Source organism: Rhinoderma darwinii, chromosome 1 (genome assembly GCF_050947455.1).
Source record: "Rhinoderma darwinii isolate aRhiDar2 chromosome 1, aRhiDar2.hap1, whole genome shotgun sequence".
NCBI lineage: Eukaryota > Metazoa > Chordata > Amphibia > Anura > Rhinodermatidae > Rhinoderma > Rhinoderma darwinii.
Window position 1 is genome coordinate 633,838,548 of NC_134687.1, and position 24,289 is coordinate 633,862,836.

At 43.8% G+C, this 24,289-nt stretch overlaps 1 protein-coding gene across 1 annotated transcript in view; it reads left to right on the plus strand.

The window, feature by feature from the left end:
- LOC142654474 (uncharacterized) overlaps window positions 1-24,289 on the plus strand; it is a 1,458,099-nt gene that overhangs the window by 21,178 nt on the left and 1,412,632 nt on the right. The window contains 2 exon segments of the mRNA XM_075828928.1: window positions 4,644-5,741; window positions 7,564-7,566. Of these exon segments, the coding sequence (XP_075685043.1) occupies window positions 4,644-5,741; window positions 7,564-7,566 (1,101 nt within the window).

Here is a 24,289-nt window from a genome sequence, read left to right on the forward strand (position 1 = left end):
TTGGCCGGTGGACATCCGAGCACTGGGACCCCAACTGATCGCTAAAACGAAGAGGCAAAAGTGCTTGAGAGTGTTTGAGCACTTCTGACGCTTCATTTTAGCGATCAGTGGGGATCCCAGTGCTCGGACCCCCACCGATCAAAACTTCTGACATGTAAGTGTCTCTAAAGGAAAGGCGTTACAATTTGAAGCAGTCAGACCCCCCCCCCCCTTTGCACTGTAATAACTACTGAGGATGCTATGGGGGAAATTATACTGCTTGGGGGGGTCTGAGTGTTCGACTCTGGCTTTGTGGGGGGGGGGGATTCCCCCCCATAGAGCTCTCGGAAGTCAGTCAGATGCTCTGGCCCCCTCCCTTACTGTATAATCACACACACACCCCCCCCCCCCCACACACACACACACACACACACACACACACACACACACACACACACACACACACACACACACACACACACACCCCTAAAGAATGTATACATATACAGACACATATATACAAACACACAGACCTAAAGCATGTACACATATGCAGACACACACATATATATATACACACACACAGACACAAAGCATGTATACATATGCAGAGACGTATACACACACACACACACACACACACACACACGTATACACACACACACACACACACACACACACACAGCATGTATACAGACACATACACACACACCATGTATACAAATACAGACATATATATATATACACAAAGCATGTATACATATACAGACACACACACACACACACACACACACACACACACACAAAGCATGTATACATGCATGAGAGTAATTGGGAGAAGGTGCTGTGGTCAGATGAGACTAAAATTGAGCTCTTTGGCATTAACTCAACTCGCCGTGTTTGGAGGAAGAGAAATGCTGCCTATGACCCAAAGAACACCGTCCCCACTGTCAAGGATGGAGGTGGAAACATTATGTTTTGGGGGTGTTTCTCTGCTAAGGGCACAAGACTACTTCACCGCATCAATGGGAGAATGGATGGAGCCATGTACCGTCAAATCCTGAGTGACAACCTCCTTCCCTCCACCAGGACATTAAAAATGGCTCGTGGCTGGGTCTTCCAGCACGACAATGACCCGAAACATACAGCCAAGGCAACAAAGGAGTGGCTCAAAAAGAAGCACATTAAGGTCATGGAGTGGCCTAGCCAGTCTCCAGACCTTAATCCCATCTAAAACGTATGGAGGGAGCTGAAGATCCGAGTTGCCAAGCAACAGCCTCGAAATCTTACTGATTTACAGATGATCTGCAAAGAGGAGTGGGCCAAAATTCCATCTAACGTGTGCAAACCTCATCAACTACTAAAAACGTCTGACTGCTGTGCTTGCCAACAAGGGTTTTGCCACCAAGTATTAAGTCTTGTTTGCCAAAGGGATCAAATACTTATTTCTCTGTGCACAATGCAAATAAATATATATAATTTTGACTATGTGATTTTCTGTTTTGTTTTTTATATAATCTATCTCTCACTGGTAAAATTAACCTAGCCTAAAAATTCTAGACTGTTCATGTCTTTGACAGTGGGCAAACTTACAAAATCAGCAAGGGATCAAATACTTATTTCCTTCACTGTGTCTGTGTGTAATGGTAGGGAGACGGACAAGTGAGCCCTAATCTACCCGCCACTCTGTCCCTGCCTACTTGCAACGACCCGCCCTAGGCGACGGGGTACAACTGGGCGGCAGTCCCTGCTTTTTGTAAGTGCACGACAAACATACAAAGGAACACAAGCAAGGAAAAGGGGCCGTTGCCCACGGCAACACCGTGAGCAACCAGAGTGGTGAACGAGCCGAGTCAAGCCAGGAGTGTGCGAGGTACAAAACGAAAAGGAGAAGAGTAGTCGGTAAGCCAGGGTCTGTATGGAGCTGGATCAAAAATAGCAGGAGCTGTAGCTGGGCCAGGAAACCACAAGGAAAGAATCACAAGCACCGAGGGACAGGAAGTGCAGGCTTAAATAGACCGAGGGCGGGAGCTAGCTGAGTCTGGCCAGGTTACGATAGGCTCTCCCACTCCTGAGCCTGCCAGCCTGAATGGTGGAAGCAGGAGTCAGTCTCAGGGATGTATTCTCAGGTGCTGACTGATTTAGTTCTGGGAGTTAACCCCGAAGCTGTGCCTGGCAGATCCTTTACACTGTGTGTGTGTGTGTGTGTGTGTGTGTGTATATATATATATATATATATATAGAGATAGACTCGCACGGCATGAATACATATACAGACACACACACAAACATAATGCATGTATACACACACACACACACACACACACACACACACACACACACAGTCATAAAGCATGTATACAGACACATATATATACACACACACAGGAACATACCATCTCTCCAGCTGCACAGGTTTCTTGCAGGTCGGGCTGTGGGCGGAGCTTCCTCCTCGGCTCTGCACTTGCTTCCTTTGTGTGTAACGAGGAACAGAGAATATAGTGTCCAAAGTACGGCCTGCACAGTTATGGGTGCCCCCATAATGCCCAATGCAGTCAGTCAGATGGCCCCCCTTTTTAGTATGGTAGAGGCCCATCAATTTTAAATTAGTGAGGGCTGGAGGCTGAGCGCAGGTTCTCTATGCTCCTCTCTCGCGACACATGCAGCATCAGAGAGGGGGAGTGCACTAGTAGCCGTGCGCCTATCGTGAAGCACATCTGCTAGGTAAAGTCCCCCCTGGCCCTCCCACAATATGCCGCCCCCTGTTTTTAGCTTGGTGGCGCCGGCTGAAGCAGCGGCCTCACCACTTCTCATGGCAGGTGCGGCCCTGGATACAACCATAGGGTATTTTAGCTCCAGGTACCCATTCCATTGGGGAATCGTATAATATGAGCGATGTGAAGGAAGCTTATACGCATTCTTTTTATCACCAACATCCTGAAATTCTTCATATTGTGACTGTAATAATTCTTCAACAGAACGTTCAGAGATTGATGTGCTGTCAGGTAGTTTGCTGTCAAGTAGGTTTATGCAGACCATTTAACTGACAATATTTAGAGGGAAAATGTATACAGCGTAATTCCCAATTTATGAATGGATTGTGAGTAGAAAGTCAATTAATTCTTAAAATACCTGGAAACTTTAGAGAACCAATCAGTTGTAAATGAAAAACTTTTTGGTGTGAACTAAAAGCTGCATAGTCTCATGAGTAACAGGCCCTGAGTATAGGGGTGAGCGATCAACTGTTTCCATGTCTACTAGTGCGGACTGTCAACATTGCGATATCATGAGCAAAATCTATGTCCATGAAATTTCCACCAGCTCCAGAGTCGAGCATAGCAGAAGAAGAAATCTCATGCGTTTTACTGCAGATGTGTATAGACACTATAAAATGTGACTTCGGTACCAACAACATCTTTATTCTGTTCCAGAGGAGAAATTTGAATGTGTTTTTTGAGTTTATAGGATCAGATGTCTCCAGTTTCATCTTTTTTTTTTTTTTTAAATATATATATATATATATTTTATATCAGTGATAGCTATTGTTCTATGGATCTTATTTGGGCAAAAAAAACAGAATAGTACCCTGAACCCTTGCAATAAAAGCAAAGATTTTATGTCAAGGATTGTGGCAAATTCGGAGTCTAGAGGCTGAAACGACTAAGCAGGATGGTGAAAACAGCCGGAGTAATTAAGTAACCGTTCAGGTTTGGTACACAGATAAACAGCAATAGGTAGTTACGTCGTAACCACAACCAGGGTGCTTAATAGTCTGCCAAGATACTGCAAGGTTCAGGCTTAAACAGGCGTCACAATGATGAGACCAATCAAAGCAGGGAATCCAGATAGGCAGGCATTGAGAAGCTAGACATTAAATACAGCATTGGAGCTTTCTACAGCACTAGTGGCTTAATGAGAAGAGCTACTGCCTGGGACACAGGAGTCTCCTGTTTCGAATCCCGACAGGTAGACTGTTTCATCGTTTAGATTTGTGTTCACACATTGCGTCAACGGTGCTGCTGAAAACTATACCAATGTGGTTTTACTGCAAATTAGCGCAATTTTCACATTGATAATGGTACCGTGATTTTGCTGGTAAAACAACCGTTTACCTGGAAAAACACACGGCCATTAACAATTTTGTAAAAAGAGCGCCGTTTTGTGGTAACAGCCCTTGTTTGCACAGTTTTCGGTCACATCACCTGCACCTCAGGGACGCCAGTTGCCATTATGTGTGAACACAGCTGTACAAGTAATTAAAGTGATTACCAGTTGGTATTGAAAGCTGTAATGTGTTGGCAGGGTAGAGATGTAAATACCAAACAATTTTTTAATTGTATCAAGTCTTGGTTTATGTAATTAAAGTGGCCACTGAGTGTAGACCAGAATCCTGGACTTTGTATGACACTCTAAAATGTATCAATGACAGAGCTATATAAGGCTGGAATCACACGTTCAGTTTTTTTGAGCCAAAGCCAGGAGTGGATTCAAAAGAAATGGGAAATATAAAGGAATGGCTTATACTTTTCTGCTGGATCCACTCCTGCCTTTTGACTTAAAAAACTGTATCAAACTGCATGTGTGTTTCCAGCCTAATAGGAATGCTATAAATCTCTCTAGTTTTTTGTGGTTTGAAAAAAATAAATCTATTTTAATCCTAACAGAAAATCTGTGTAAGAACTCTGAGGGGAACCTGATATTATTGCTAAATTCTGAAGCTGAAGATGAAGATATCCTGCAGCAGTCTTCAGGAGAAAATCTCATTACCTTTAATGTACATCCAGCACTTCACAGTACCGATCTATCCTATAATTCCCCTAATCATGAGGAACCTTCTCCTGACCAATCGCAGATTGTTACCGCAAGTACAGCTCAGAAAGGGGGTAAAAGGTTTAAATGCAGTAAACTATTTACAAAAAGCTCAGGTGTTGTTGTACACAAAAGAAGTCATGAAGGCGAGAAGCCATACTCCTGTTCAGAATGCGGAAACTGTTTTTCAAATAAATCAAATCTTGTTAAACATCAGAGAATTCACACAGGAGAGAAGCCATATTTATGTTTAGACTGTGGGAAGTGCTTTACAGATAAATCACACCTTGCTAGACATAAAAGGAGTCACACAGGGGAAAAACCATATTCATGTTTAGCATGTGGGAAATGTTTTACAAATAAATCAGATTTTGTTATACATGAGAGAATTCACACAGGAGAGAAGCCATATTCATGTTCAGAATGTGGGAAATGTTTTACAAATAAATCAAATCTTGTTGTACATGAGCGAATTCACACAGGAGAGAAGCCATATTTATGTTCAGAATGTGGGAAGGGCTTTACAGATAATTCACATCTTGTTAGACATAAAAGGAGTCACACAGGGGAGAAACCATATCCATGTGCAGAATGTGGGAAATGTTTTACAATTAAATCACATCTTGTTAGACATGAGAGAATTCACACTGGAGAGAAACCATTTTCATGTTCAGAATGTGGTAAATGTTTTATCCGTAAATCAAATCTTGTTATACATGAGAGAAGTCACACAGGAGAGAAACAATATTCGTGTTCAGAATGTGGGAAATGTTTTACACAAAAATCAAATCTTATTAGACATACGAGAAGGCACACAGGAGAGAAACCATATTCATGTTCAGAATGTGGACAATGTTTCACACATAAATCGCATCTTCTTAGACATGAGATAAGTCACACAGAGGAGAAGCCATATTTATGTTCAGAATGTGGGAAATGTTTTATTACTAAAGGCAAACTTAGGGATCATCAGAGAAGTCACACAGGAAACAAGCCGTTTTCATGGAAATTGTTTCACAACGAAATACAATTTTGAAACTCCGAGAATTCACAGAGAAGAAACCATATTCTGGTTTGGAATGTGGAAAATGCTATAAGAGCAAAAACAATATTTTTAACACATCCGATTTATTCACAGACGATGAGCAGCTGATAAAAGTTGTTTTTTTGTGGTCACCTGTGACCGGGATCCATGGAACAGAAGTATTTTGCATATAAGTTTGTTTGTTTAAGTTGTTTTGTGTATTGATAAAAAACAACTCATGTCAACATACCCTAAGTCTTCGTTCACATCTGCGTTGGGGTCCCGTTCTGATGTTCCGTCAGATCGGGACCCTGAGCGGACACAAACTGACACCGACGGAAACCAGAAGTATCCGTTTCCATCACCATTGATTTCAATGGTGACGGATCCGGTACCCATGGTTTCCGTTTGTGTCTGTTGTGCACCTGACCTGTCGTTTTGCCGGAAGCAATAGCGTAGTCGACTACGCTATAGCTTCTAGCAAAACGACGAGTCCTGTGCACAACAGACACAAACGGAAACCATGGGCACCGGATCCGTCACCATTGAAATCAATGGTGATGTCCGTCGCTGTCAGTTTGTGTCTGCTCAGGGTCCCGTTCTGATGGAAACCTCCATCAGAACGGGACCTCAACGAAAATGTGAACGAAGTCTAAGGAAGACCAATACGGCCTTGTTGACTTTCAAAACAGGGAAGCTGAATTGCCACCATGTACCTTGCTCCATATTACTGTATTAATATCGTAAATCCACCTACACTGCCAGAGAATCCAAAGTGACTTAGTGAAAACAAAAGGGTACCCCATGTTAACTTTTTTTCATTTTTAACATATGTCAACATCTCATTATTTGATTTTTATTCAAACCGTATATAAAGATATTGGTGATGGAATTGAAAATAAACAATAAATTGAATTCACAATTTGTTAAACAAAAACATTCACAGATATGTAATTTTCTGCTGTAGCTCAAATCCTTGGTACTGACCCTTAGGCAAAAATAACATCCAGCAGAGATTTATTATAAGGCCTCATTCACACTTGCATATTTTGGTCAATATTTTGCATCAATATTTGGGTAGATTCACACGTGGCAAATGTGTTGCAGAAATTTCGGCAACTGAAAAATCCATTGTATACATCTGAATGAGGTTGTTGCTGCAGATGCAGATGAATTTCTGCAAGCTTCAGTCAGATGCACGAGAGAGTCGCATAAATTTCTGCAACACATCTGCCTTGTGTAAATCTACGGTTTGTAAGCCAAAACTAGAATTAGGTCCAAAACAAATCTTTTCGTTATACGATTTTCTGTTATGTTCCACTCCCAGGTTTGGCTCACAAATTCTGTTGCAAGATACGGACCATAATATGTGAATGAGGTTTGGTGGGATTTAGAAACGGGCTTTGACTGGCTTGGACCAACTGGCAGAAGTCTGAAATCTCTACTTGTAAATTATTTCCTCGATAGTGGAATGATCAATATACAATTGTTTGCACACCTTCCCTTTCCTTATTCGTAGGCGTCCATACCCTTTCTGAAGACCTCGGAGCGCTCTGGATCAGGCGTGGTGCTACCAAAGAGCAAACCACACCATATGTCTCAGGTTTAAATAAGACGCATTTCTCATACAACCTCTCTAAGGGCTTATTTACACGTACAGAATAATCGTCCGTTTTTTAACGGCCGCAACGCAGCTGCATTAAAATAAATGTACGTCTATGTGGCTATTCACATGGCCGTTTTTTTAACAGCCCGTGAGTAAATAGGACTCAATATACTCAAGCCTATCAAGGATCTGTGAAATTGGGTCCCGCACGGATGCAATTTGGCCATGAAAAATGAAAATTTTTCATGGCCCATTAGACACCTGTCCATGTGAATAAGCCCTATGTAATGACCGGGGGGTAGGGAAACGGACAAGTGAGCCCTAATCTACCCGCCACTCTGTCCCTGCCTACTTGCAACGACCCGCCCTAGGCGACGGGGTACAACTGGGCGGCGGTCCCTGCACTCCGTAAGTGCACGACAAACATACAAGGGAATACAAGCAAGGGAAAAGGGCATTTGCCCACGGCAACACCGTGAGCAACCAGAGTGGTGAACGAGCCGAGTCAAGCCAGGAGTGTGCGAGGTACCAAACGAAGAGCAGAAGAGTAGTCAGTAAGCCAGGGTCAGTATGGAGCAGGAACAAAATCGAAGGAGCTGTAGCTGGGCCAGGAAACCACACGAAAAAGAATAACAAGCAAGGAGGAACAGGAAATACAGGTATAAATAGACAGAGGGCGGGAGCTAGCTGAGTCTGGCCAGGCTGCGATAGGCTCTCCCACTCCTAAGCCTGCCAGCCTGAGTGGTGGAAGCTGGAGTCAGTCTCAGGGATGTAGATTCAGGTGCTGACTGATTAATTAAGGGAGTTAACCCCGAAGCTGTGCCTGGCAGATCCTTTACACCCTAAGGCTGGAATCTCACATGCAGTTTTTTGAGCCAAAGCCAGCAGTGGATTCAACTTGAGAATCTGCACCATAGATCAGTTTCCACACCAACCCAGGGCAGAGGAGTTTTAAAAAATAAAAAAACGTTACAAGCAAGTGATTGAGAACAGCCTAAAAAAGTTGATAGGCAATTTATGATTCTTACGCTGCAAAAATTTGGTTTCCGAAGTCGATGATTGATGCAGTTTTTGCCCTCTACACTTTGCCCACGGCCAGGTTAAGGGCAAACGGATTCTTGTCCTCACCTTTTTATATACGCAATGGCACGAGGCAAGGCTATCCTTTTATCTCCTACTCTTTTCATGAGACCTCAATCCAAGCCATTAGACAACATCCTAATATCTGGAATTTGCAGATTTCAAACACAAAACACAAAGTAGCTGCGTTCGCAGACGATATGCTATTATTAATTTCTTACCCTAAAGATGCTTTTACAGCCTTATTGTCTTTATTGGATAAATTTGGATCATTATCCAATTTCAAAATGAATCATACCAAATGCGAGGCTCTGAACATTCACTTTAATCCAATCACAATTTCTGCCCTTGAAAAGGATTTTCCATATTACTTATAGAAGTGTAAAAATTTCTAACAATCCAGAGGACATATATCGATTAAATTATACCCCATTGCTGAAATCTGTCGCTGACCAACTAAGTGACCTACAGATTCCAATGATGTCGTGGATGGGAAGGAAAAACGTATTGAAATCCTTTATAGTACCACAATTTTTATACTTCAGACGGCTCCTATTTTTATTGCAGCATCCTACTTCACTGATATCAGGTGCTTATTCTCCACATTCCTATGGAAACAATCATGTCCTAGAATTTCATATAAGCAGCTAACTTTGCCAAGGAACCTCGGGGGTTATGGGCTTCCGGGCATAATGTTATATTACCATGCCATACAACTGCGAACTCATCTAGAACCATTGTCCTTCTCTCACACGGTTTTAGCAAAACAGATTGACTTATTGACCAAAAGTACGCAGGTACCGTCCACTTTGTTGGGAAATAAGGGGTGTATAAGTAGAGTAGATAAAGAGAATCCCCTATGTTGAACAGATGGAAATTTGCTCAGTCTTCTGTAGCTGGTGTGCAGTCCCCTTCCCCTTTGACACCTGCTCACTTAATTCCATATATTTTATATCCACAATTTGAAGATCCGTAAATATATGGGGCTCATTAAACACGATTACAGTGGGTGACTTATATGAGGGTCGAATTGTCCCAACCATTTCACATATTAATATCTTGAGAGCTGGACAACATTGGTCCACAGCTCAATACGACCATTTCTTTAAAGTCAGCTGCGACTTCTTAGAAAGATTCGTCATCTCTGGACCCCTTACATGTTTCGAATTTCTGATTTGTATTCCTCCCCTTCCTAAAAAACGAATCTCTATGTTCTACGATAAACTACTTACCCTTGGTGCACAAGATAAGCCGGCATTCCTCAAAGCGTGGGAAAGGGACTTGAAAATTTCATTTTCATCTAGTGATACATCAGTTATACTTAAGAGATCTCATGGTATGTCGAGATGTATCAGGATTCAGGAGAACTCCTTTAAGCTTCTCACTAGGTGGTATAGGTTTCCAGATATAGTGGCAAAAATGTACCCTAATGTATCGGACGCATGCTGGAGGTGTGGTAATTCCCCAGGCACGCTATTACACATCTGGTGGGACTGCTCTGTAATTTCAACATACTGGTCCTCTATCGAATCCCATATTAATAAGATCTGTTCCACAAATATTAAGCTCACTCCATCTTTGGTACTAGTGAACTTATCTGATCCTGACGGGCGTCTTACTAAATATGACTTACCCTCTGTAAAAGGGTTGGTATAATGGTGGATTTCACCTACTTGTGTCAAAGGGCTGGTATAATGGTGGATTTCACCCACTTGAGTCACCCACTATTGCTACCTTCTTTATAATCAGGGTCATTATGGTTATGCCGAGTTCCCCTACCTTTTCCTTATACTAACGTTAATCTACTTGCTTTGCTGCTACGTAAGTGTATACGACTGAGTAAATACAATTGTATAGTGAATAAAGGGTAATATTTATTACTAACAATAATCACACTTACATATAAAATACACCAAACACAGTAACCGATCACAGTATAGTATCAGTATACCCCAATACATATAACACGTTAATATATACTGGGTATACTCACTATACGTAGTACAGTATAAACACAGTATCACAATCCTAATTATACCGCCACCCACTTACCTAAACATACATATGTTACGTTACAATACAATACACATGCAGATGCTCACTGTTTCTGTCCCACTCCCACCTAGCAATAACTATCCCTGTACACTAAGGGTTAATCAGGTAACTAGGACAGCAAGGGTTAACTTAGGAACTCAGGAGGAAAAAGGGATAACAAGGGGAATGGGTTGCTGTATGTCAGGGGATAGCAGGTACTGCAGGGCTAGCAAGTTACTGCAGGGGTTACTTAGGGATAACTATGGTTACTGCAGGGTTAACTCAGGGCCGCAAGGGGTAGTAGGGGAACTCAGGAATGCAAGGGTTACTGAGGGAACTCAGGGCTACAAGGAATGTGCAGGTGAGGAGCTGGAGAGAAAGGGTTACTTGGGGTGTATAGGGGAGAAGATACTTAGCGGTTCATGTGGTCCAAGTTGGTGTGTCTTCAGGGAGGCAGAAAAAAGGAGAGAGCGAACTGTGGGACCGTTTGTCCTTTTAAACCCTCCCGTGCACATCTGTGTGACATCACATGCTCATGCATGTGCAAGGGGGGAGGTCATGGGCTTATGGCTACCTCATGGAATATCATTACCTGGTGAGGGGGGTGGAAGCAGTTGGAACTTCCTGTTTCCTCCCCAGAATCTCGAGGGGGAAGGGAGGTAAGTTAATCAGTGGGGATATCCTGTGGTACATGAGTGTATCACAAGATATATGGATGAATAAACAACCACCAAATATTCCAATGTGGTTCTCTAGGCTTAGACAAATATATAGATTAGAGGAACTGGCAAGTTGGGAGTCTAGAACTCATGAACATTTTTTACAACTCTGGTCCCCATGGCGTGCCTGGCAGTTGCTACACTCCACATAACTCTTCACCTCTGCTCTTGACATTGTTTAATGTTAATATTTTGGACATTCTTTTTGTATCAATTGGATAATATGTCTTCCTGCTTTCAGAATGTAACTCGAATTTATCGATGATAGCAAATTCTCTATATCTTTCTTCTCAGATTATTATGAGTACTATTTGTTTTTTCTTTTTGTTTTCTCTTTTTGTTCTCTTAGATGTTTTTCTTATTCGACAGCTTATCATTTCAGTACTGTAAATGTTCTGATGCTACGAACAATGTTGATTCATTTCTTGTTACGTTATGTTCACACGTTTAACCAAAAACGTCTGAAAATACGGAGCTATTTTCAAGGGAAAACAGCTCCTGATTTTCAGAAGTTTTTTGAGCAACTCACGTTATTCGCTGCGTTTTTGATGGCTGTTTTTCTAGCTGTTTTTCAATAGAGTCAATGAAAAACGGCTCCCAAAAACGTCCCAAGAAGTGACATGCACTTCTTTTTTGCGGGCGTCTTTTTACGCACCGTTTTCGGAAAATGAGCCATAAAAAATGCCCCGTCTGAACAGAATACCGTATTTCCAATTGAAATCAATGGGCAGATGTTTGTACGCGTTCTGCTTCCAATTTTTCAGCCATTTTTCGGGAAACTACGTGTGAACATACCCTTATTGTGCAATTTATGCTTGTTGTCCCATTTACATATTAGCTATTGCACTTCACTATATGTGGTACTATGTTTAATGGCTTTGCTTATCATTCTCTCCTATGTCATGTCTTTTTATATTCAAAATAAAGATTTAATAAAAAAATAAAATATGTATTTTTCAGAAGGTCTCTCCTGTAATGACAGGGTAACGGTTAGTGAACTGTCATTAAATACCGTAGGTCTATTTATAAAGAGCTCTTGGCAACCATACACTAATAAGCCAGTCTTAGATGCTTTTATTTTTTCTGTTAAGCAGAGAGTACTTGCACTTAGAGATAATGACGAGGGGTCCTTACCACTACAGTCTAACCTCACAAGAGTTGAAAGAGAGGCCCTTCGGACCTTACTGATGGTGTGTTGCTGACGATCAAGCCAGCTGACAAAAGCAGGTGATACGCCCATGGCCGGGGGTCGTCGTTCAAACTCACCCCTTGACGATTCCGGCCATGGACAGCTCTCTTCTCGGCATCCACTCCCTCCAGGGAGACACCGGCACTCTCTTCTGGGTCCTCGTACTGTTTCCCGCAGGTCGCCCGCACGTGCACGGCCTTAAAGGGCCAGTACGCTGTCTCATATCAATTATCAGCCCAAATGGCTGCTGGACTATAAAAAGGGGCTCTGCCCACTGGTTCCTTGCCTGAGCGTTGTTGTATACCCTAGTTTGTCTTTCAAAAGGTCTCCCAGTGTTTTCCCGTTCCCAGTGTTACCCGTTCCTGCTGCCTGTACCCTGTATCCCGTGCTATTGTATCTACAAGTGAAAGTCAAGTTGTGCCTTCCCGTTGCATCCGCGGCGTTACCTGCTGTGAAAGACAAGTCCTGCTTCCGCCACTGTCTACATTGCCTCAGGTACCCGTTCTGAACTATAGACATTGTTTTGTACCTTGTTGGCCAGCTGCTACTCCGTTACGCGGTACGGCCCAGTGGGTCCACACCCCGCGCCGTGACAGCAGGGCCTTGGTCGTCATGGACACATCACTTTATCTAAATGAGATCAACAGCCAGGTTGGCGACACTACTGTTTATGAGAAACTAACCAATGACCCTAAGTTCTGCATTCAGCATTTGATTAGTTATCTTTTAGAACAGGCGTTGTTAGGGGGGATAATTGATAAAGAGTTGGTTGAATTCCTTACGGTGTCTCACCCGGTTACTCCGGTAATTTATTGCTTACCAAAAATTCACAAATGTTTAAATAAACCACAAGGACGACCCATTGTTTCAGGGAAGAGCTCTATTTATGGGCCGATAGCCATTTTCCTCGACAAAGTATTGCGATCATATGCCACCTCTGCCCCTTCCTATATCCAGGACACTTCTGATTTCATTTTAAAATTAAAAGATGTATCACTCAACAGTACATTATCCTGGTATCATTCGATGCGTGCAGTTTGTACGTTTCGTTTTTCAATTCTAGGGGTCTCTTTGTTGTCCATGAAACTTTAAGGGGTTCGTCCTATACTAATGAATGCACCCACATTCTCATGAGCCTAATAGAAGTGGTTCTCATTGAAAACTACTTTCTGTTTCGTGAAAATTTTTATGTACAAAGGAGAGGGACCGCCATGGACTCAAATATGGCTCCAACTTATGCCAATATGTTTATGGCAGCCCTCAAGACAAGATACGTCTATGTATCCCACCACTTCAGTCATGTACTGAGGAGGTGGAGATACATTAACGATATCTTTGTCATTTGGACTGGTATCCCAAATGAACTAGAAGCATTCTACTCTTTCCTTAATAATATGGATATTGACATCAAATTTACCATGAGTTCATCTGAAGTATCCCTACAATATCTTGACACAATGGTCTACAGGGTAGGTGATGAATTGTTAACAACAGATTTATTTATTAAACCCACAGACTGCAGCAGTTTTTGTGTCTCCATATTTGAAGAGCCATAACTTTTTTATTGTTCCGCCGATGCAGTTGTATGAGGGTTTTTTTTTTTGCGGGACGACTTGTAGTTTTTATTGGTACCATTTTGGAGTAGATGCGACTTTTTGATCACTTTTTATCACATTTTTTTTAAGTCAGGATTCACAGCAAACAGCAATTTTTCCATAGTTTTTTATTACATGTTTTACGCCGTTCACATGCGGGTTAAATAATGTAATAGCTTTATAGTCTGGGTTGTTACGGATGCGGCGATACCAAATATGTTTAACTTTTTTTTAACTTTATTTAGTTTTTTTAATAGTAAAGCAGTTTATAAGGGGAAAAAGTGGGTTTTTCATTTTTTTTTAAATTAACTTTGTTAAACTTTTTTTTTACTTTTTTACTAGTCCCACTAGGGGACTTTAATATGCGATTATCCGATCGCTATTATAATACACTGCAATACTTTTGTATTGCAGTGTATTACTGCCTGTCCGTTTAAAACGGACAGGCATCTGCTAGGACATGCCTCCGGCATGACCTAGCAGGCATTCACTACAGGCAGACCTGGGGGCCTTTATTAGGCCCCTGGCTGCCATTGGAGACACAGACACTCGGCAATCTTATCGCCGGGTGTCAGTGGGATGAGAGGGAGCTCCTTCCCTCCAAAACAACTCAGATGCGGCGCACGCTATTGTGCGCCGCATCTGAGGGGTTAAACGGGTAAGATCGATACTTATATCGATCTCACACGTTCGAGCAGGGACGCCCCCAGCTCTCCGCTACATCTGGCAGCTGAGAGCAGGGAGATTTGACATTTCCCTGCTCTGTTTATTTATTCTGATGCAGCGCCGTAAAAAGGCTTATGCATCAGAATAAAGCCCATTAGTGGCCGCCGTGAAAAGGCGTATTGGAGGCCACTAACGGGTTAAACATTCACATTGAGCAGTAACTAGAAGTGATACATGCAAACTGATTTTTATTATTTATATATACTGTACAGAATTTTCTATTCTAAAATTTTCCTTTCACAACAAAAATATTTTCAAATGGGAATCTACTTGCACTGAGAAGATTATAATTTACACAAACATAACACTAACGCATGCCTCCAATAGTCCAACGCTAAGGCTGATCCAGAACTTTACATAAAACGTAACCTCAGTATTTCATATTCCCACTGCACTTATTTATCAAACAAACTAACTTTGGGATATAATCTGGAGAGCTGCTGAAAACTTATCATTGTACAAACACTAGCTCAATACTTGGGAAAACACTATTCCTGTCACTACACACAAGTTCTGCTGTCGGGAAGATACTAGCTGGGCTTCAGGCCACCCTGAAAACAGGTCCACATATACGAGCACCTTTTCATACACACCTACCTCGGGGAGTTGTATGTACTGCAGTCGCTGGGATGGTTAATCTGGCCGGAGTGCACTTTTCATAGGTACCTTTGCTGTTTTACCTATGTCATGCCGTGTGCATACCATGCAGGCTGCTACAAACCTAGTGGTGGCGTTATTGTATACAGGGACAAGCCAATTTACTGATACCTGGCTGCACATAGTCTTGTTGTCAGGTCTGTCTTCTCTTGCTCTCTCAATTGGCTTACCCAATGATCCAATAAAGGTCCTACTACCAATGGGCCCATAATTGTGGGCGATGCCAAAAACGTACCTAGAGTCAGTGTAAATGTCGGCCGTCTTACCTTTTGCCTGGTTACAAGCCTCAGCAAGCACCTCCAGCTCCCCTTCTTGAGATGAACAAGAAGGTGAGAGAGGTTTCTGGATGATTTACCTGGTGCATCGTATCCTGTCTTGTACATACTGTATATGATGAAGTATCTCTACATTACAAATTTACATTGGAAACCCATATCGCAAATAGATAGAGTATTTCAAAAGGGTGGAGTTTTATTTTTCCACATACATCTGATGATTAAGGGCACATATGAAAATCCCACCCCCACCAGGTCCTGTAAATACCTGATTAATACAAAAACAAACAAATTATTTTACTAAAATCTGGCATAAAATTAACAATGTTCAGACAATTTTTGCCACCTTCCCATCTAAATCTGTAAAGACTCATCTGTGAGTGACGTCACCTCGGTTTCCTGTGCAGATTTGCTGGAGGGGGATGGTCTCTTACACAATACCTCATATTGGGTGGAGACCGTTCTCGAAGGATCTGGAACCATCTATACAGAAAAACCTCAAAATTTAGGGTACTGTCATACACATTTAATCTGGATTACTCATTGGGGTCTCATATACATTTTGTAGACCTCCTAGAACCAAATTCATTAATTTAAAACAAAATACAAAACAAAACAAAATTGTACCTGATCAGTTCCCTCACTACTCTCTCCTATTTGGACTCTGCGAAAGTAATGAAGCAGGGTTCAAAACTACATAACTCAACATAATAAAGTCGGGCACTCTATCTGGGGGGCACTAGTTTGGCCCCCTGTAATACACAATAGCCTGAAACAAAAATGACTTTCTCCTGACTAAACTAAATTTTATCTTTTAAATACAACCATTTACTTTTCAAACATCATACATTTTCAAAAATAACATTTAGGCAGTACTATAGCACGTGCCTGCATGTGGGAAAACAAAAATAACAATTATAATTATTTATCCAATAAAACAGAAAATAATATTAATTACTACAAACCAATAAATTATGTGTGAGAATAGGGAATAGTAGGGGTGCATAAATTTTCAAGACCCTGTGTCTCACAATATCTGTATTTTAATTAATTTGAATTAACTTCAAAACATTAAATCTTATCACAACATATAAATTTGTGTCACGAAGAGTACGTGAACCCACTGGGCCGTACCGCCTTGATGATATGGCAGCTGGCCAACAGGACACAGGTCACAGTCAATAGTTCGTATAGTATACCTGTGGTAACTCAGACAGTAGCAAGACAGGCTCGGCTGTGACTAGGCAGCAGGCAGGCGCCAGGCGTGGTGTAGCAGGACAGGCTTTGAAAACAGCACAGCACGACTTCAGCTCAACACGGCACTTGACCAGGACAGCACGGGATACGGGTAGCAGGAACGGGGAACACTGGGAACTGGAAAACACTAGGAGACCATTTGCACAGACATACTAAGATAACGACAACAAGGCTAATGCAAGATAGAAATGGGCAAAGCCCTTCTTATAGTCCAGGGTGCTCTGGAAGCAATCAGCTTAATCTCACACCAGAGTGCGCTCCAAGGCTGACTGAGCTCGCGAGCGTACCCTGGTGGTCACTGTGGAACAGGACGGCCGCATGTGCAGACATCTTTGGAGAGACTGGCGTCGACCAGATGGAAGGACTTTGTGGTCAGCGACCACAGACGTTACAATATGCAATGTAACTTTTATCTTTATGCAGACAAATTCAACCGGCTGTAATATTTTTCTCACTTGGTGTACTTACGGACAACAGCGAATGCGCAAAGATAAGAAACATTCGTTTACAATGAGGAGCTGATTTTAACCCCATACACAAGACGCTAACATTTTTATACATTACTGCAGTTAAAAATAAGAGCATACAATATAGATCTGCTATATTGTGGCCACTAGTTTCAAACTTCACACATGTTTCACACATCACACCCGTTCACATTACACACCCCCCGTTCTGACCCACATTAGTCACTGCAATGTACCTGGCTGCTCCGTTTTCTTCACTCTTCCTATCAAAATTTACACCTGTATTCAAATTGTTCTCCCTCGCATCAATTTTCTTGTAACAACCTGTAATCACTTACTTTGTCATTTTAACTTATTACCAGTTAACAGAGTTTAACTCCTGGCCATCCACCATCCCTTTTTCAACTTTCCACAAACCATTCTATTTATCACATGCAAACAACCATCTTACGGCTGCCAGCCTCTTCAACAATTTTTTTTTTTTACAGTGTGTTATTTTGTCTTCACATTCTTCCAGCATCACAAGATCCAACTCCCATCACTCTTTAACATTTTTTACAATTAAAGCCCCAGCTACTTTTGCTCATTCTACTATAATGATGGCCGGGACCCATGCCCCAAGGCTGTCCCGCATTTTTGTCTCCCTTTCTCCTGACCCCATGGTCGGAGAGCAGTAGGGTGATCTCCGGTAAATCCCCCACCTCTAGGCAAACTGGCCACATCTGCCAACAGAGATCTCAGACCAGTCTATCTCCTAGACTGTCTTACCAATACGATATCAAAAGTCGTTCCACCAGACATTCTTTCCTCTGATCCCTCACTGTTTTGAACATCAAGAACAGACAATATGCTGCCAAACAATAATTGCAAGATGAAAAAAATGTTTTTAACACAATCGACATTCGTGAACCTCCATTGAATCAAGCAGGAGTTGGTCACATTCATTTCAAACATCTACAATCCCCTCACTGCCGGGGTATAGCTTTTGGTTCATACAGCCTGTGATGTATTTTGGGGATAATTTCTTTAGGGGCCCTGGGTGTGAACTAATAGCAATGTCTTTCACTGTAATTTGTGTAGGTAGTTATACTACTACGACACAGATGGCAATTGGGGTAAGTGTCAGGGTCATTCATTGAATACAGGATGTTATTTTACAACGATATTCAAGTGGTGGTCTGATGTTATATTAATACAGACTGACTGACTTTGGATGTTATACTACATTAAAAGTCCATGCCAGATTATCAAATATGTGCTAGAAATCAGTCTGTACTGATTCCCACCTTATGCCAGTCTGACAATACATACAACTGGTGGTTTTTATGGACCCTTACACATAATATTACAAGCTGGCAGTGTGTGCTAAAAGTGTATCAATGATTATTCAAAGCAACATTCAAAGTTTTCCCTGTTGCACTGGATTCTCCATTATCAGGACATAACCATTGAAGCCCTTGTGGTATTACTGAATATTACTCACAAATATCCAACTTTTCTGTCATCTACCTCCCAGCCATTATCTCAGAGCCAACGGGTAACAGGATAACTATTAATCCTTAACGATTTGACACAACTAAATAACAAATGACACACTACAACGGAGCAGCACAAGTTTGGGTTTTTTCCCTCACTGTCCAAACTACAATTGTAAAGGATCTGCCAGACACAGCTTCTGTGTCAACGCCCATAGGTAATCAGTCTACACCTGCTTCTATGTCTGTGAGACTGACTCCATCTTCCACCACTCAGGATGGCAGGCTTAGGAGTGGGAGAGCCTATCACAGCCTGGCCAGACGGAGCTAGCTCCCGCCCTCTGTCTATTTATACCTGCCTTTCCTGTTCCTCCTTTGCATGTGATTCTTCTCTGCTGCTTTCCTGGCCTTGCTGCAGCTTCTTGAACTACTCACCCTCTGCTTGTTATTGACCTTGGCTTTTCTGACCATTCTTCTGCTCTGTGTTTTGTATCTCGCTCATCTCCTGGTTTGACTCTACTCGTTCACCTCGCTTGTTGCTCACGGTGTTCCCGTGGGCAACTTCCCCATTTCCCCGGCTTCTTTGTACCCTTGTCTGTTTGTCTGTCGTGCACCTATTGAGTGTAGGGACCGTCGACCAGTTGTACCCCGTCGCCTAGGGTGGGTCGTTGCAAGTAGGCAGGGACTGAGTGGCGGGTAGATTAGGTCTCACCTGTCTGTCTCCCTACCCAATCATTACATAATCACAAGCCCTATAACTAGTCTACTCTGGTCCCTGACACTCTATGGGCCCCCTTGAGACCCTGGCTCAGCGAATGCAGGGCCTCTCCCTACAGGTCCAGGCCCTGGCTCAGAGGGACAACCAGCCTGATGCTACCCTGATAGTGCCCCTCACCTCTTGAACCCCACCTCAAGTTGCCTGACCGGTTCTCAGGGGACCGGAAGACTTTTTTCTCCTTTCGGGAGAGTTGTAGGCTCTATTTTCACTTAAAGCCCCACTCCTCTGGTTCTGAGAGCCAGCGGGTGGGTATAATTATGTCCCGGCTCCAGGACGGGCTCCAAGAATGGGCCTTCTCCTTGGCTCCTGATGCCCCTGAACTTTCCTCCGTTGATCTTTTCTTTTCTGCTCTCGGGCTCATTTATGACGAGACTGACAAGACTGCCTTTGCCGAGAGTCAGCTGGTGACCTTACGTCAGGGTGAGAGACCTGTTGAGGAGTATTGTTCTGACTTTAGTAAGTGGTGTGTAGCTTCTCGGTGGAATGACCCTGCCTTAAGGTGCCAGTTTAGATTGGGTCTGTCGAACGCCCTGAAAGACCTGCTAGTTAGCTATCCCTCTTCTGACTCCCTAGATCAGGTTATGGCTTTAGCGATACGACTTGACCGACGTCTCAGGGAACGACGACTTGAACGTTTTTGTGTTTTCTCCTCTGACTCCCCCATGATGCCTCCCGAGGTTCCATTGTTTCGTTCTTCCACGGAAGACTCGGAGGTACCTATGCAACTCGGGGCCTCCGTGTCCCCCCAACAACGTAGAGAGTTCCGCAGGAAGAATGGTCTCTACTTCTACTGTGGGGATGACAAGCATCAAGTGAACAAATGTCCTAGGCGTAAGAATAACCAGTCGGAGGAACTTCCGCGCCTAATTGACCATCGGGGAGGTCACTTGGGCGCACAGGTATTTCCCGTAAATATGAAACGTAATAAAATCTTGCTTCCCTTTCAGGTCTCTTTTGGTGGTAGGTCTGCTACCGGCAGTGCCTTCGTGGATTCAGGGTCTTCTGCTAATATTATGTCTGTGGAATTTGCTATGTCTCTAGCTATGCCATTGATTGATTTGCCTAAACCTGTCCCGGTAGTGGGTATCGACTTCACTCCTCTTGCTAATGGTTATTTTACACAGAATACCCCTGTTTTTGAACTCCTTGTTCGCTCCATGCATTTAGAGCAGTGCTCTGTACTGGTGAGGCAGGGATTATCGTCCGATTTGGTTTTAGGCCTTCCCTGGTTGCAGTTGCATAATCCCACGTTTGACTGGAATACTGGGGATCTTACCAAATGGGGTAATGAATGCATGACGTCATGTTTTTCTGTTAATTCTATTTCTCCCCCTGAGGAGGTGAACACTCTACCTGAGTTTGTTCAGGACTTCGCTGATGTTTTCTCTAAAGAGGCCTCCGAAGTGTTACCTCCTCATAGAGAATACGATTGCGCAATTGATTTGGTACCAGGAGCTAAGCTCCCTAAGGGTAGGGCTGGGTCTAAAAATATTAAGGCTGATGCACTGTCGCGTAGCTTCATGGCCAGCCCTCCTGTGGAGGAAGATCCTGCTTGTGTTTTGCCTCCAGGTATAATCATTTCCTCTATTGATTCTGATTTAGTCTCTGAAATTGCGGCTGATCAAGGTTCAGCTCCCGGCAACCTTCCTGAGAACAAGCTGTTTGTTCCCCTGCAATTCCGGCTAAGGGTACTTAGGGAAAATCATGACTCCGCACTATCTGGTCATCCAGGCATCCTGGGTACCAAGCACCTCATTGCCAGAAACTATTGGTGGCCTGGGTTGAACCTGGGTTAAGGCCTACGTCGCCAAACTGATAGGACTAATCTGTCTCTAGAACAATATTTAAGGTGTTTTATCTTTGACTGTCAATATGATTGGGTCTCATTCATTCCCCTCGCCGAATTTTCCCTTAATAACCGGGTCAGTAACTCGTTAGGGGTCTCCCCCTTTTTCTGTAATTTTGGGTTTAATCCACGGTTCTCCTCCGTTTCACCTGGTAGTTCCAACAATCCCGAGGTAGAGGTCGTTCATCGGTAACTGTGCACAGTCTGGGCCCAGGTTCAGAAGAACCTAGAGGCGTCCCAGAGCATACAATAGACTCAGGCAGATAGAAGACGTTCTGCTAACCCCTTGTTTGTGGTCGGGGATCTGGTGTGGCTATCGTCAAAAAATTTGCGCCTTAAAGTCCCGTCCAAGAAGTTTGCTCCCCGGTTTATAGGGCCGTACAAGGTCATTGAAGTCCTCAACCCTGTCTCCTTCCGACTGGAGTTGCCTCCGTCTTTTCGAGTACACGACGTGTTTCATGCCTCCCTCCTTAAACGCTGCTCCCCGTCCTTGGCTCCCTCGAGGAAACCTCCGGTCCCTGTTCTCACCCCTGAGGGGGTAGAATTCGAGGTGGCCAAGATTGTGGACAGCAGGATGGTCCAAGGCTCCCTCCAGTACCTGGTCCATTGGAGAGGATACGGGCCGGAGGAGAGGACTTGGGTACCCGCCCGGGATGTTCACGCTGGGGTATTGGTCAGGAGGTTCCACCTTCTTTCCCCCAATAAACCAGGTCCACCTAGAAAGTGTCCGGTGGCCCCTCATAAAAGGGGGGGGGGTACTGTAAAGGATCTGCCAGACACAGCTTCTGTGTCAACGCCCATAGGTAATCAGTCTGCACCTGCTTCTATGTCTGTGAGACTGACTCCATCTTCCACCACTCAGGATGGCAGCCTTAGGAGTGGGAGAGCCTATCACAGCCTGGCCAGACGGAGCTAGCTCCCGCCCTCTGTCTATTTATACCTGCCTTTCCTGTTCCTCCTTTACTTGTGATTCTTCTCTGCTGGTTTCCTGGCCCTGCTGCAGCTTCTTGAACTACTTACCTTCTGCTTGTTATTGACTTTGGCTTTTCTGACCACTCTTCTGCTCTGCGTTTTGTACCTCGCTCATCTCCTGGTTTTACTCGGCTCGTTCACCTCGCTTGTTGCTCACGGTGTTCCCGCGGGCAACTTCCCCATTTCCCTGGCTTCTTTGTACCCTTGTCTGTTTGTCTGTCGTGCACCTATTGAGTGTAGGGACCGTCGCCCAGTTGTACCCTGTCGCCTAGGCCGGGTCGTTGCAAATAGGCAAGGACTGAGTAGCGGGTAGATTAGGGCTCACCTGTCTGTCTGCCTACCCCATCATTACAACAATCCTTTCATTTCAAAAACGTCACATGTGGGTTACAACTTCTCTCAACCATGCGCTATGTCACCGCATTCCAAAGGGGGAGGTCATCACTTCTCACAACTTTTCCTGGTTAACAATGTAATTGCCGGCAAAAATTCTCTCATGTCTTTCATATCAACAGTTCACGATTACGTACGCACCTGTAATCATTCATCACACAAAAAGTTTCAACATACCTTTTTGGATCCATCTTTTCATACCATTACTGCATAAAGTGTCCCGTCCAGAAGATGTGACGTCATGACAGCTAAATTCCGAGGCTTACGCAATACATGTGTGAGTGGTGTAAGAATAAGCTCCTTACCTACCACAATTTTTTGTAATTCACAGATGTAAAGCCAAACCTCTCTAGCGACCGCTATCAGGCGAGCAATATCCCGGGTTATTTCGGCACCATTACTGCCGTGGAAGTCAATCGCTCAAAATATATTAGACTGAAATTTAGACGAGTGTTCCAACAGACACTCACGCTGTAATGTCCGTGGCTGCGGGCTGCCAGCTCCGGTCCCCTCCTGACAGCCGCAGCCACGAGTCGGCAAGCGCTGGCCCCAGCCTCCTCCTCAGGAGACGCCAGCGCTCGCGGCCACTCACCTCAGCCGGAAACCGGAGGGTGAGCGCGCACGCTCGTGCCTGCTCTTAAAGGGGCAGCTCGTGCATTTGACCTTTTGACGAACTTTGACCCGTGAGTACCCTGGACTATAAGAGGGGTCCAGCCCCCTGCTTCGATGCCTGAGCGTTGCTGTTCCCTAGTTTGTCTATGTGATTGCCTCCTAGTGTGTTACCTGTTCCTGTACCTGTATCTAGCATTCCATACCACCCTGATCGAGCACTGTATTAAGACTTTAAGCGGACTGAAGGTAAGTGAGGTTCTTGTGGTCGGTGAAGATCAGGATGGGGTGAGCAGCGCCCTCCAGAAGATGTCTCCACTCCTCCAGAGCCAATTTGATGGCCAGCAGCTCCCGATCTCCAATGGAGTAATTGCGCTCAGCAGAAGAAAACCGTCTAGAGTAGTAGCCACATACTACTGCCTTTCCTTTGGAGCTCCTCTGGAACAGAAGTGCACCTGCACCGACAGAGGTAGCGTCCACTTCCAGTGAGAACTGCCGAGATACGTCAGGATGATGGAGGATCGAGGCTGAAGTGAAGGCACTCTTCAGGCTATTAAATGCAGACTCTGCTTCTGGAGTCCACACTTTGCCGTTCACACCCTTCTTGGTAAGGGTCGAGATGGGAGACGTCAGAGAAGAGAAGTTAGGAATAAACTGCCGGTAGAAATTGGCGAATCCCAGGAACCGCTGTATGGCCCTTAAGCCTTGGGGACGTGGCCACTCCAGGACAGCCTTCACTTTCTCAGGATCCATCTTGAGGCCTTGATCCGAGATGATGTAGCCCAGGAAGGGCAGAGAA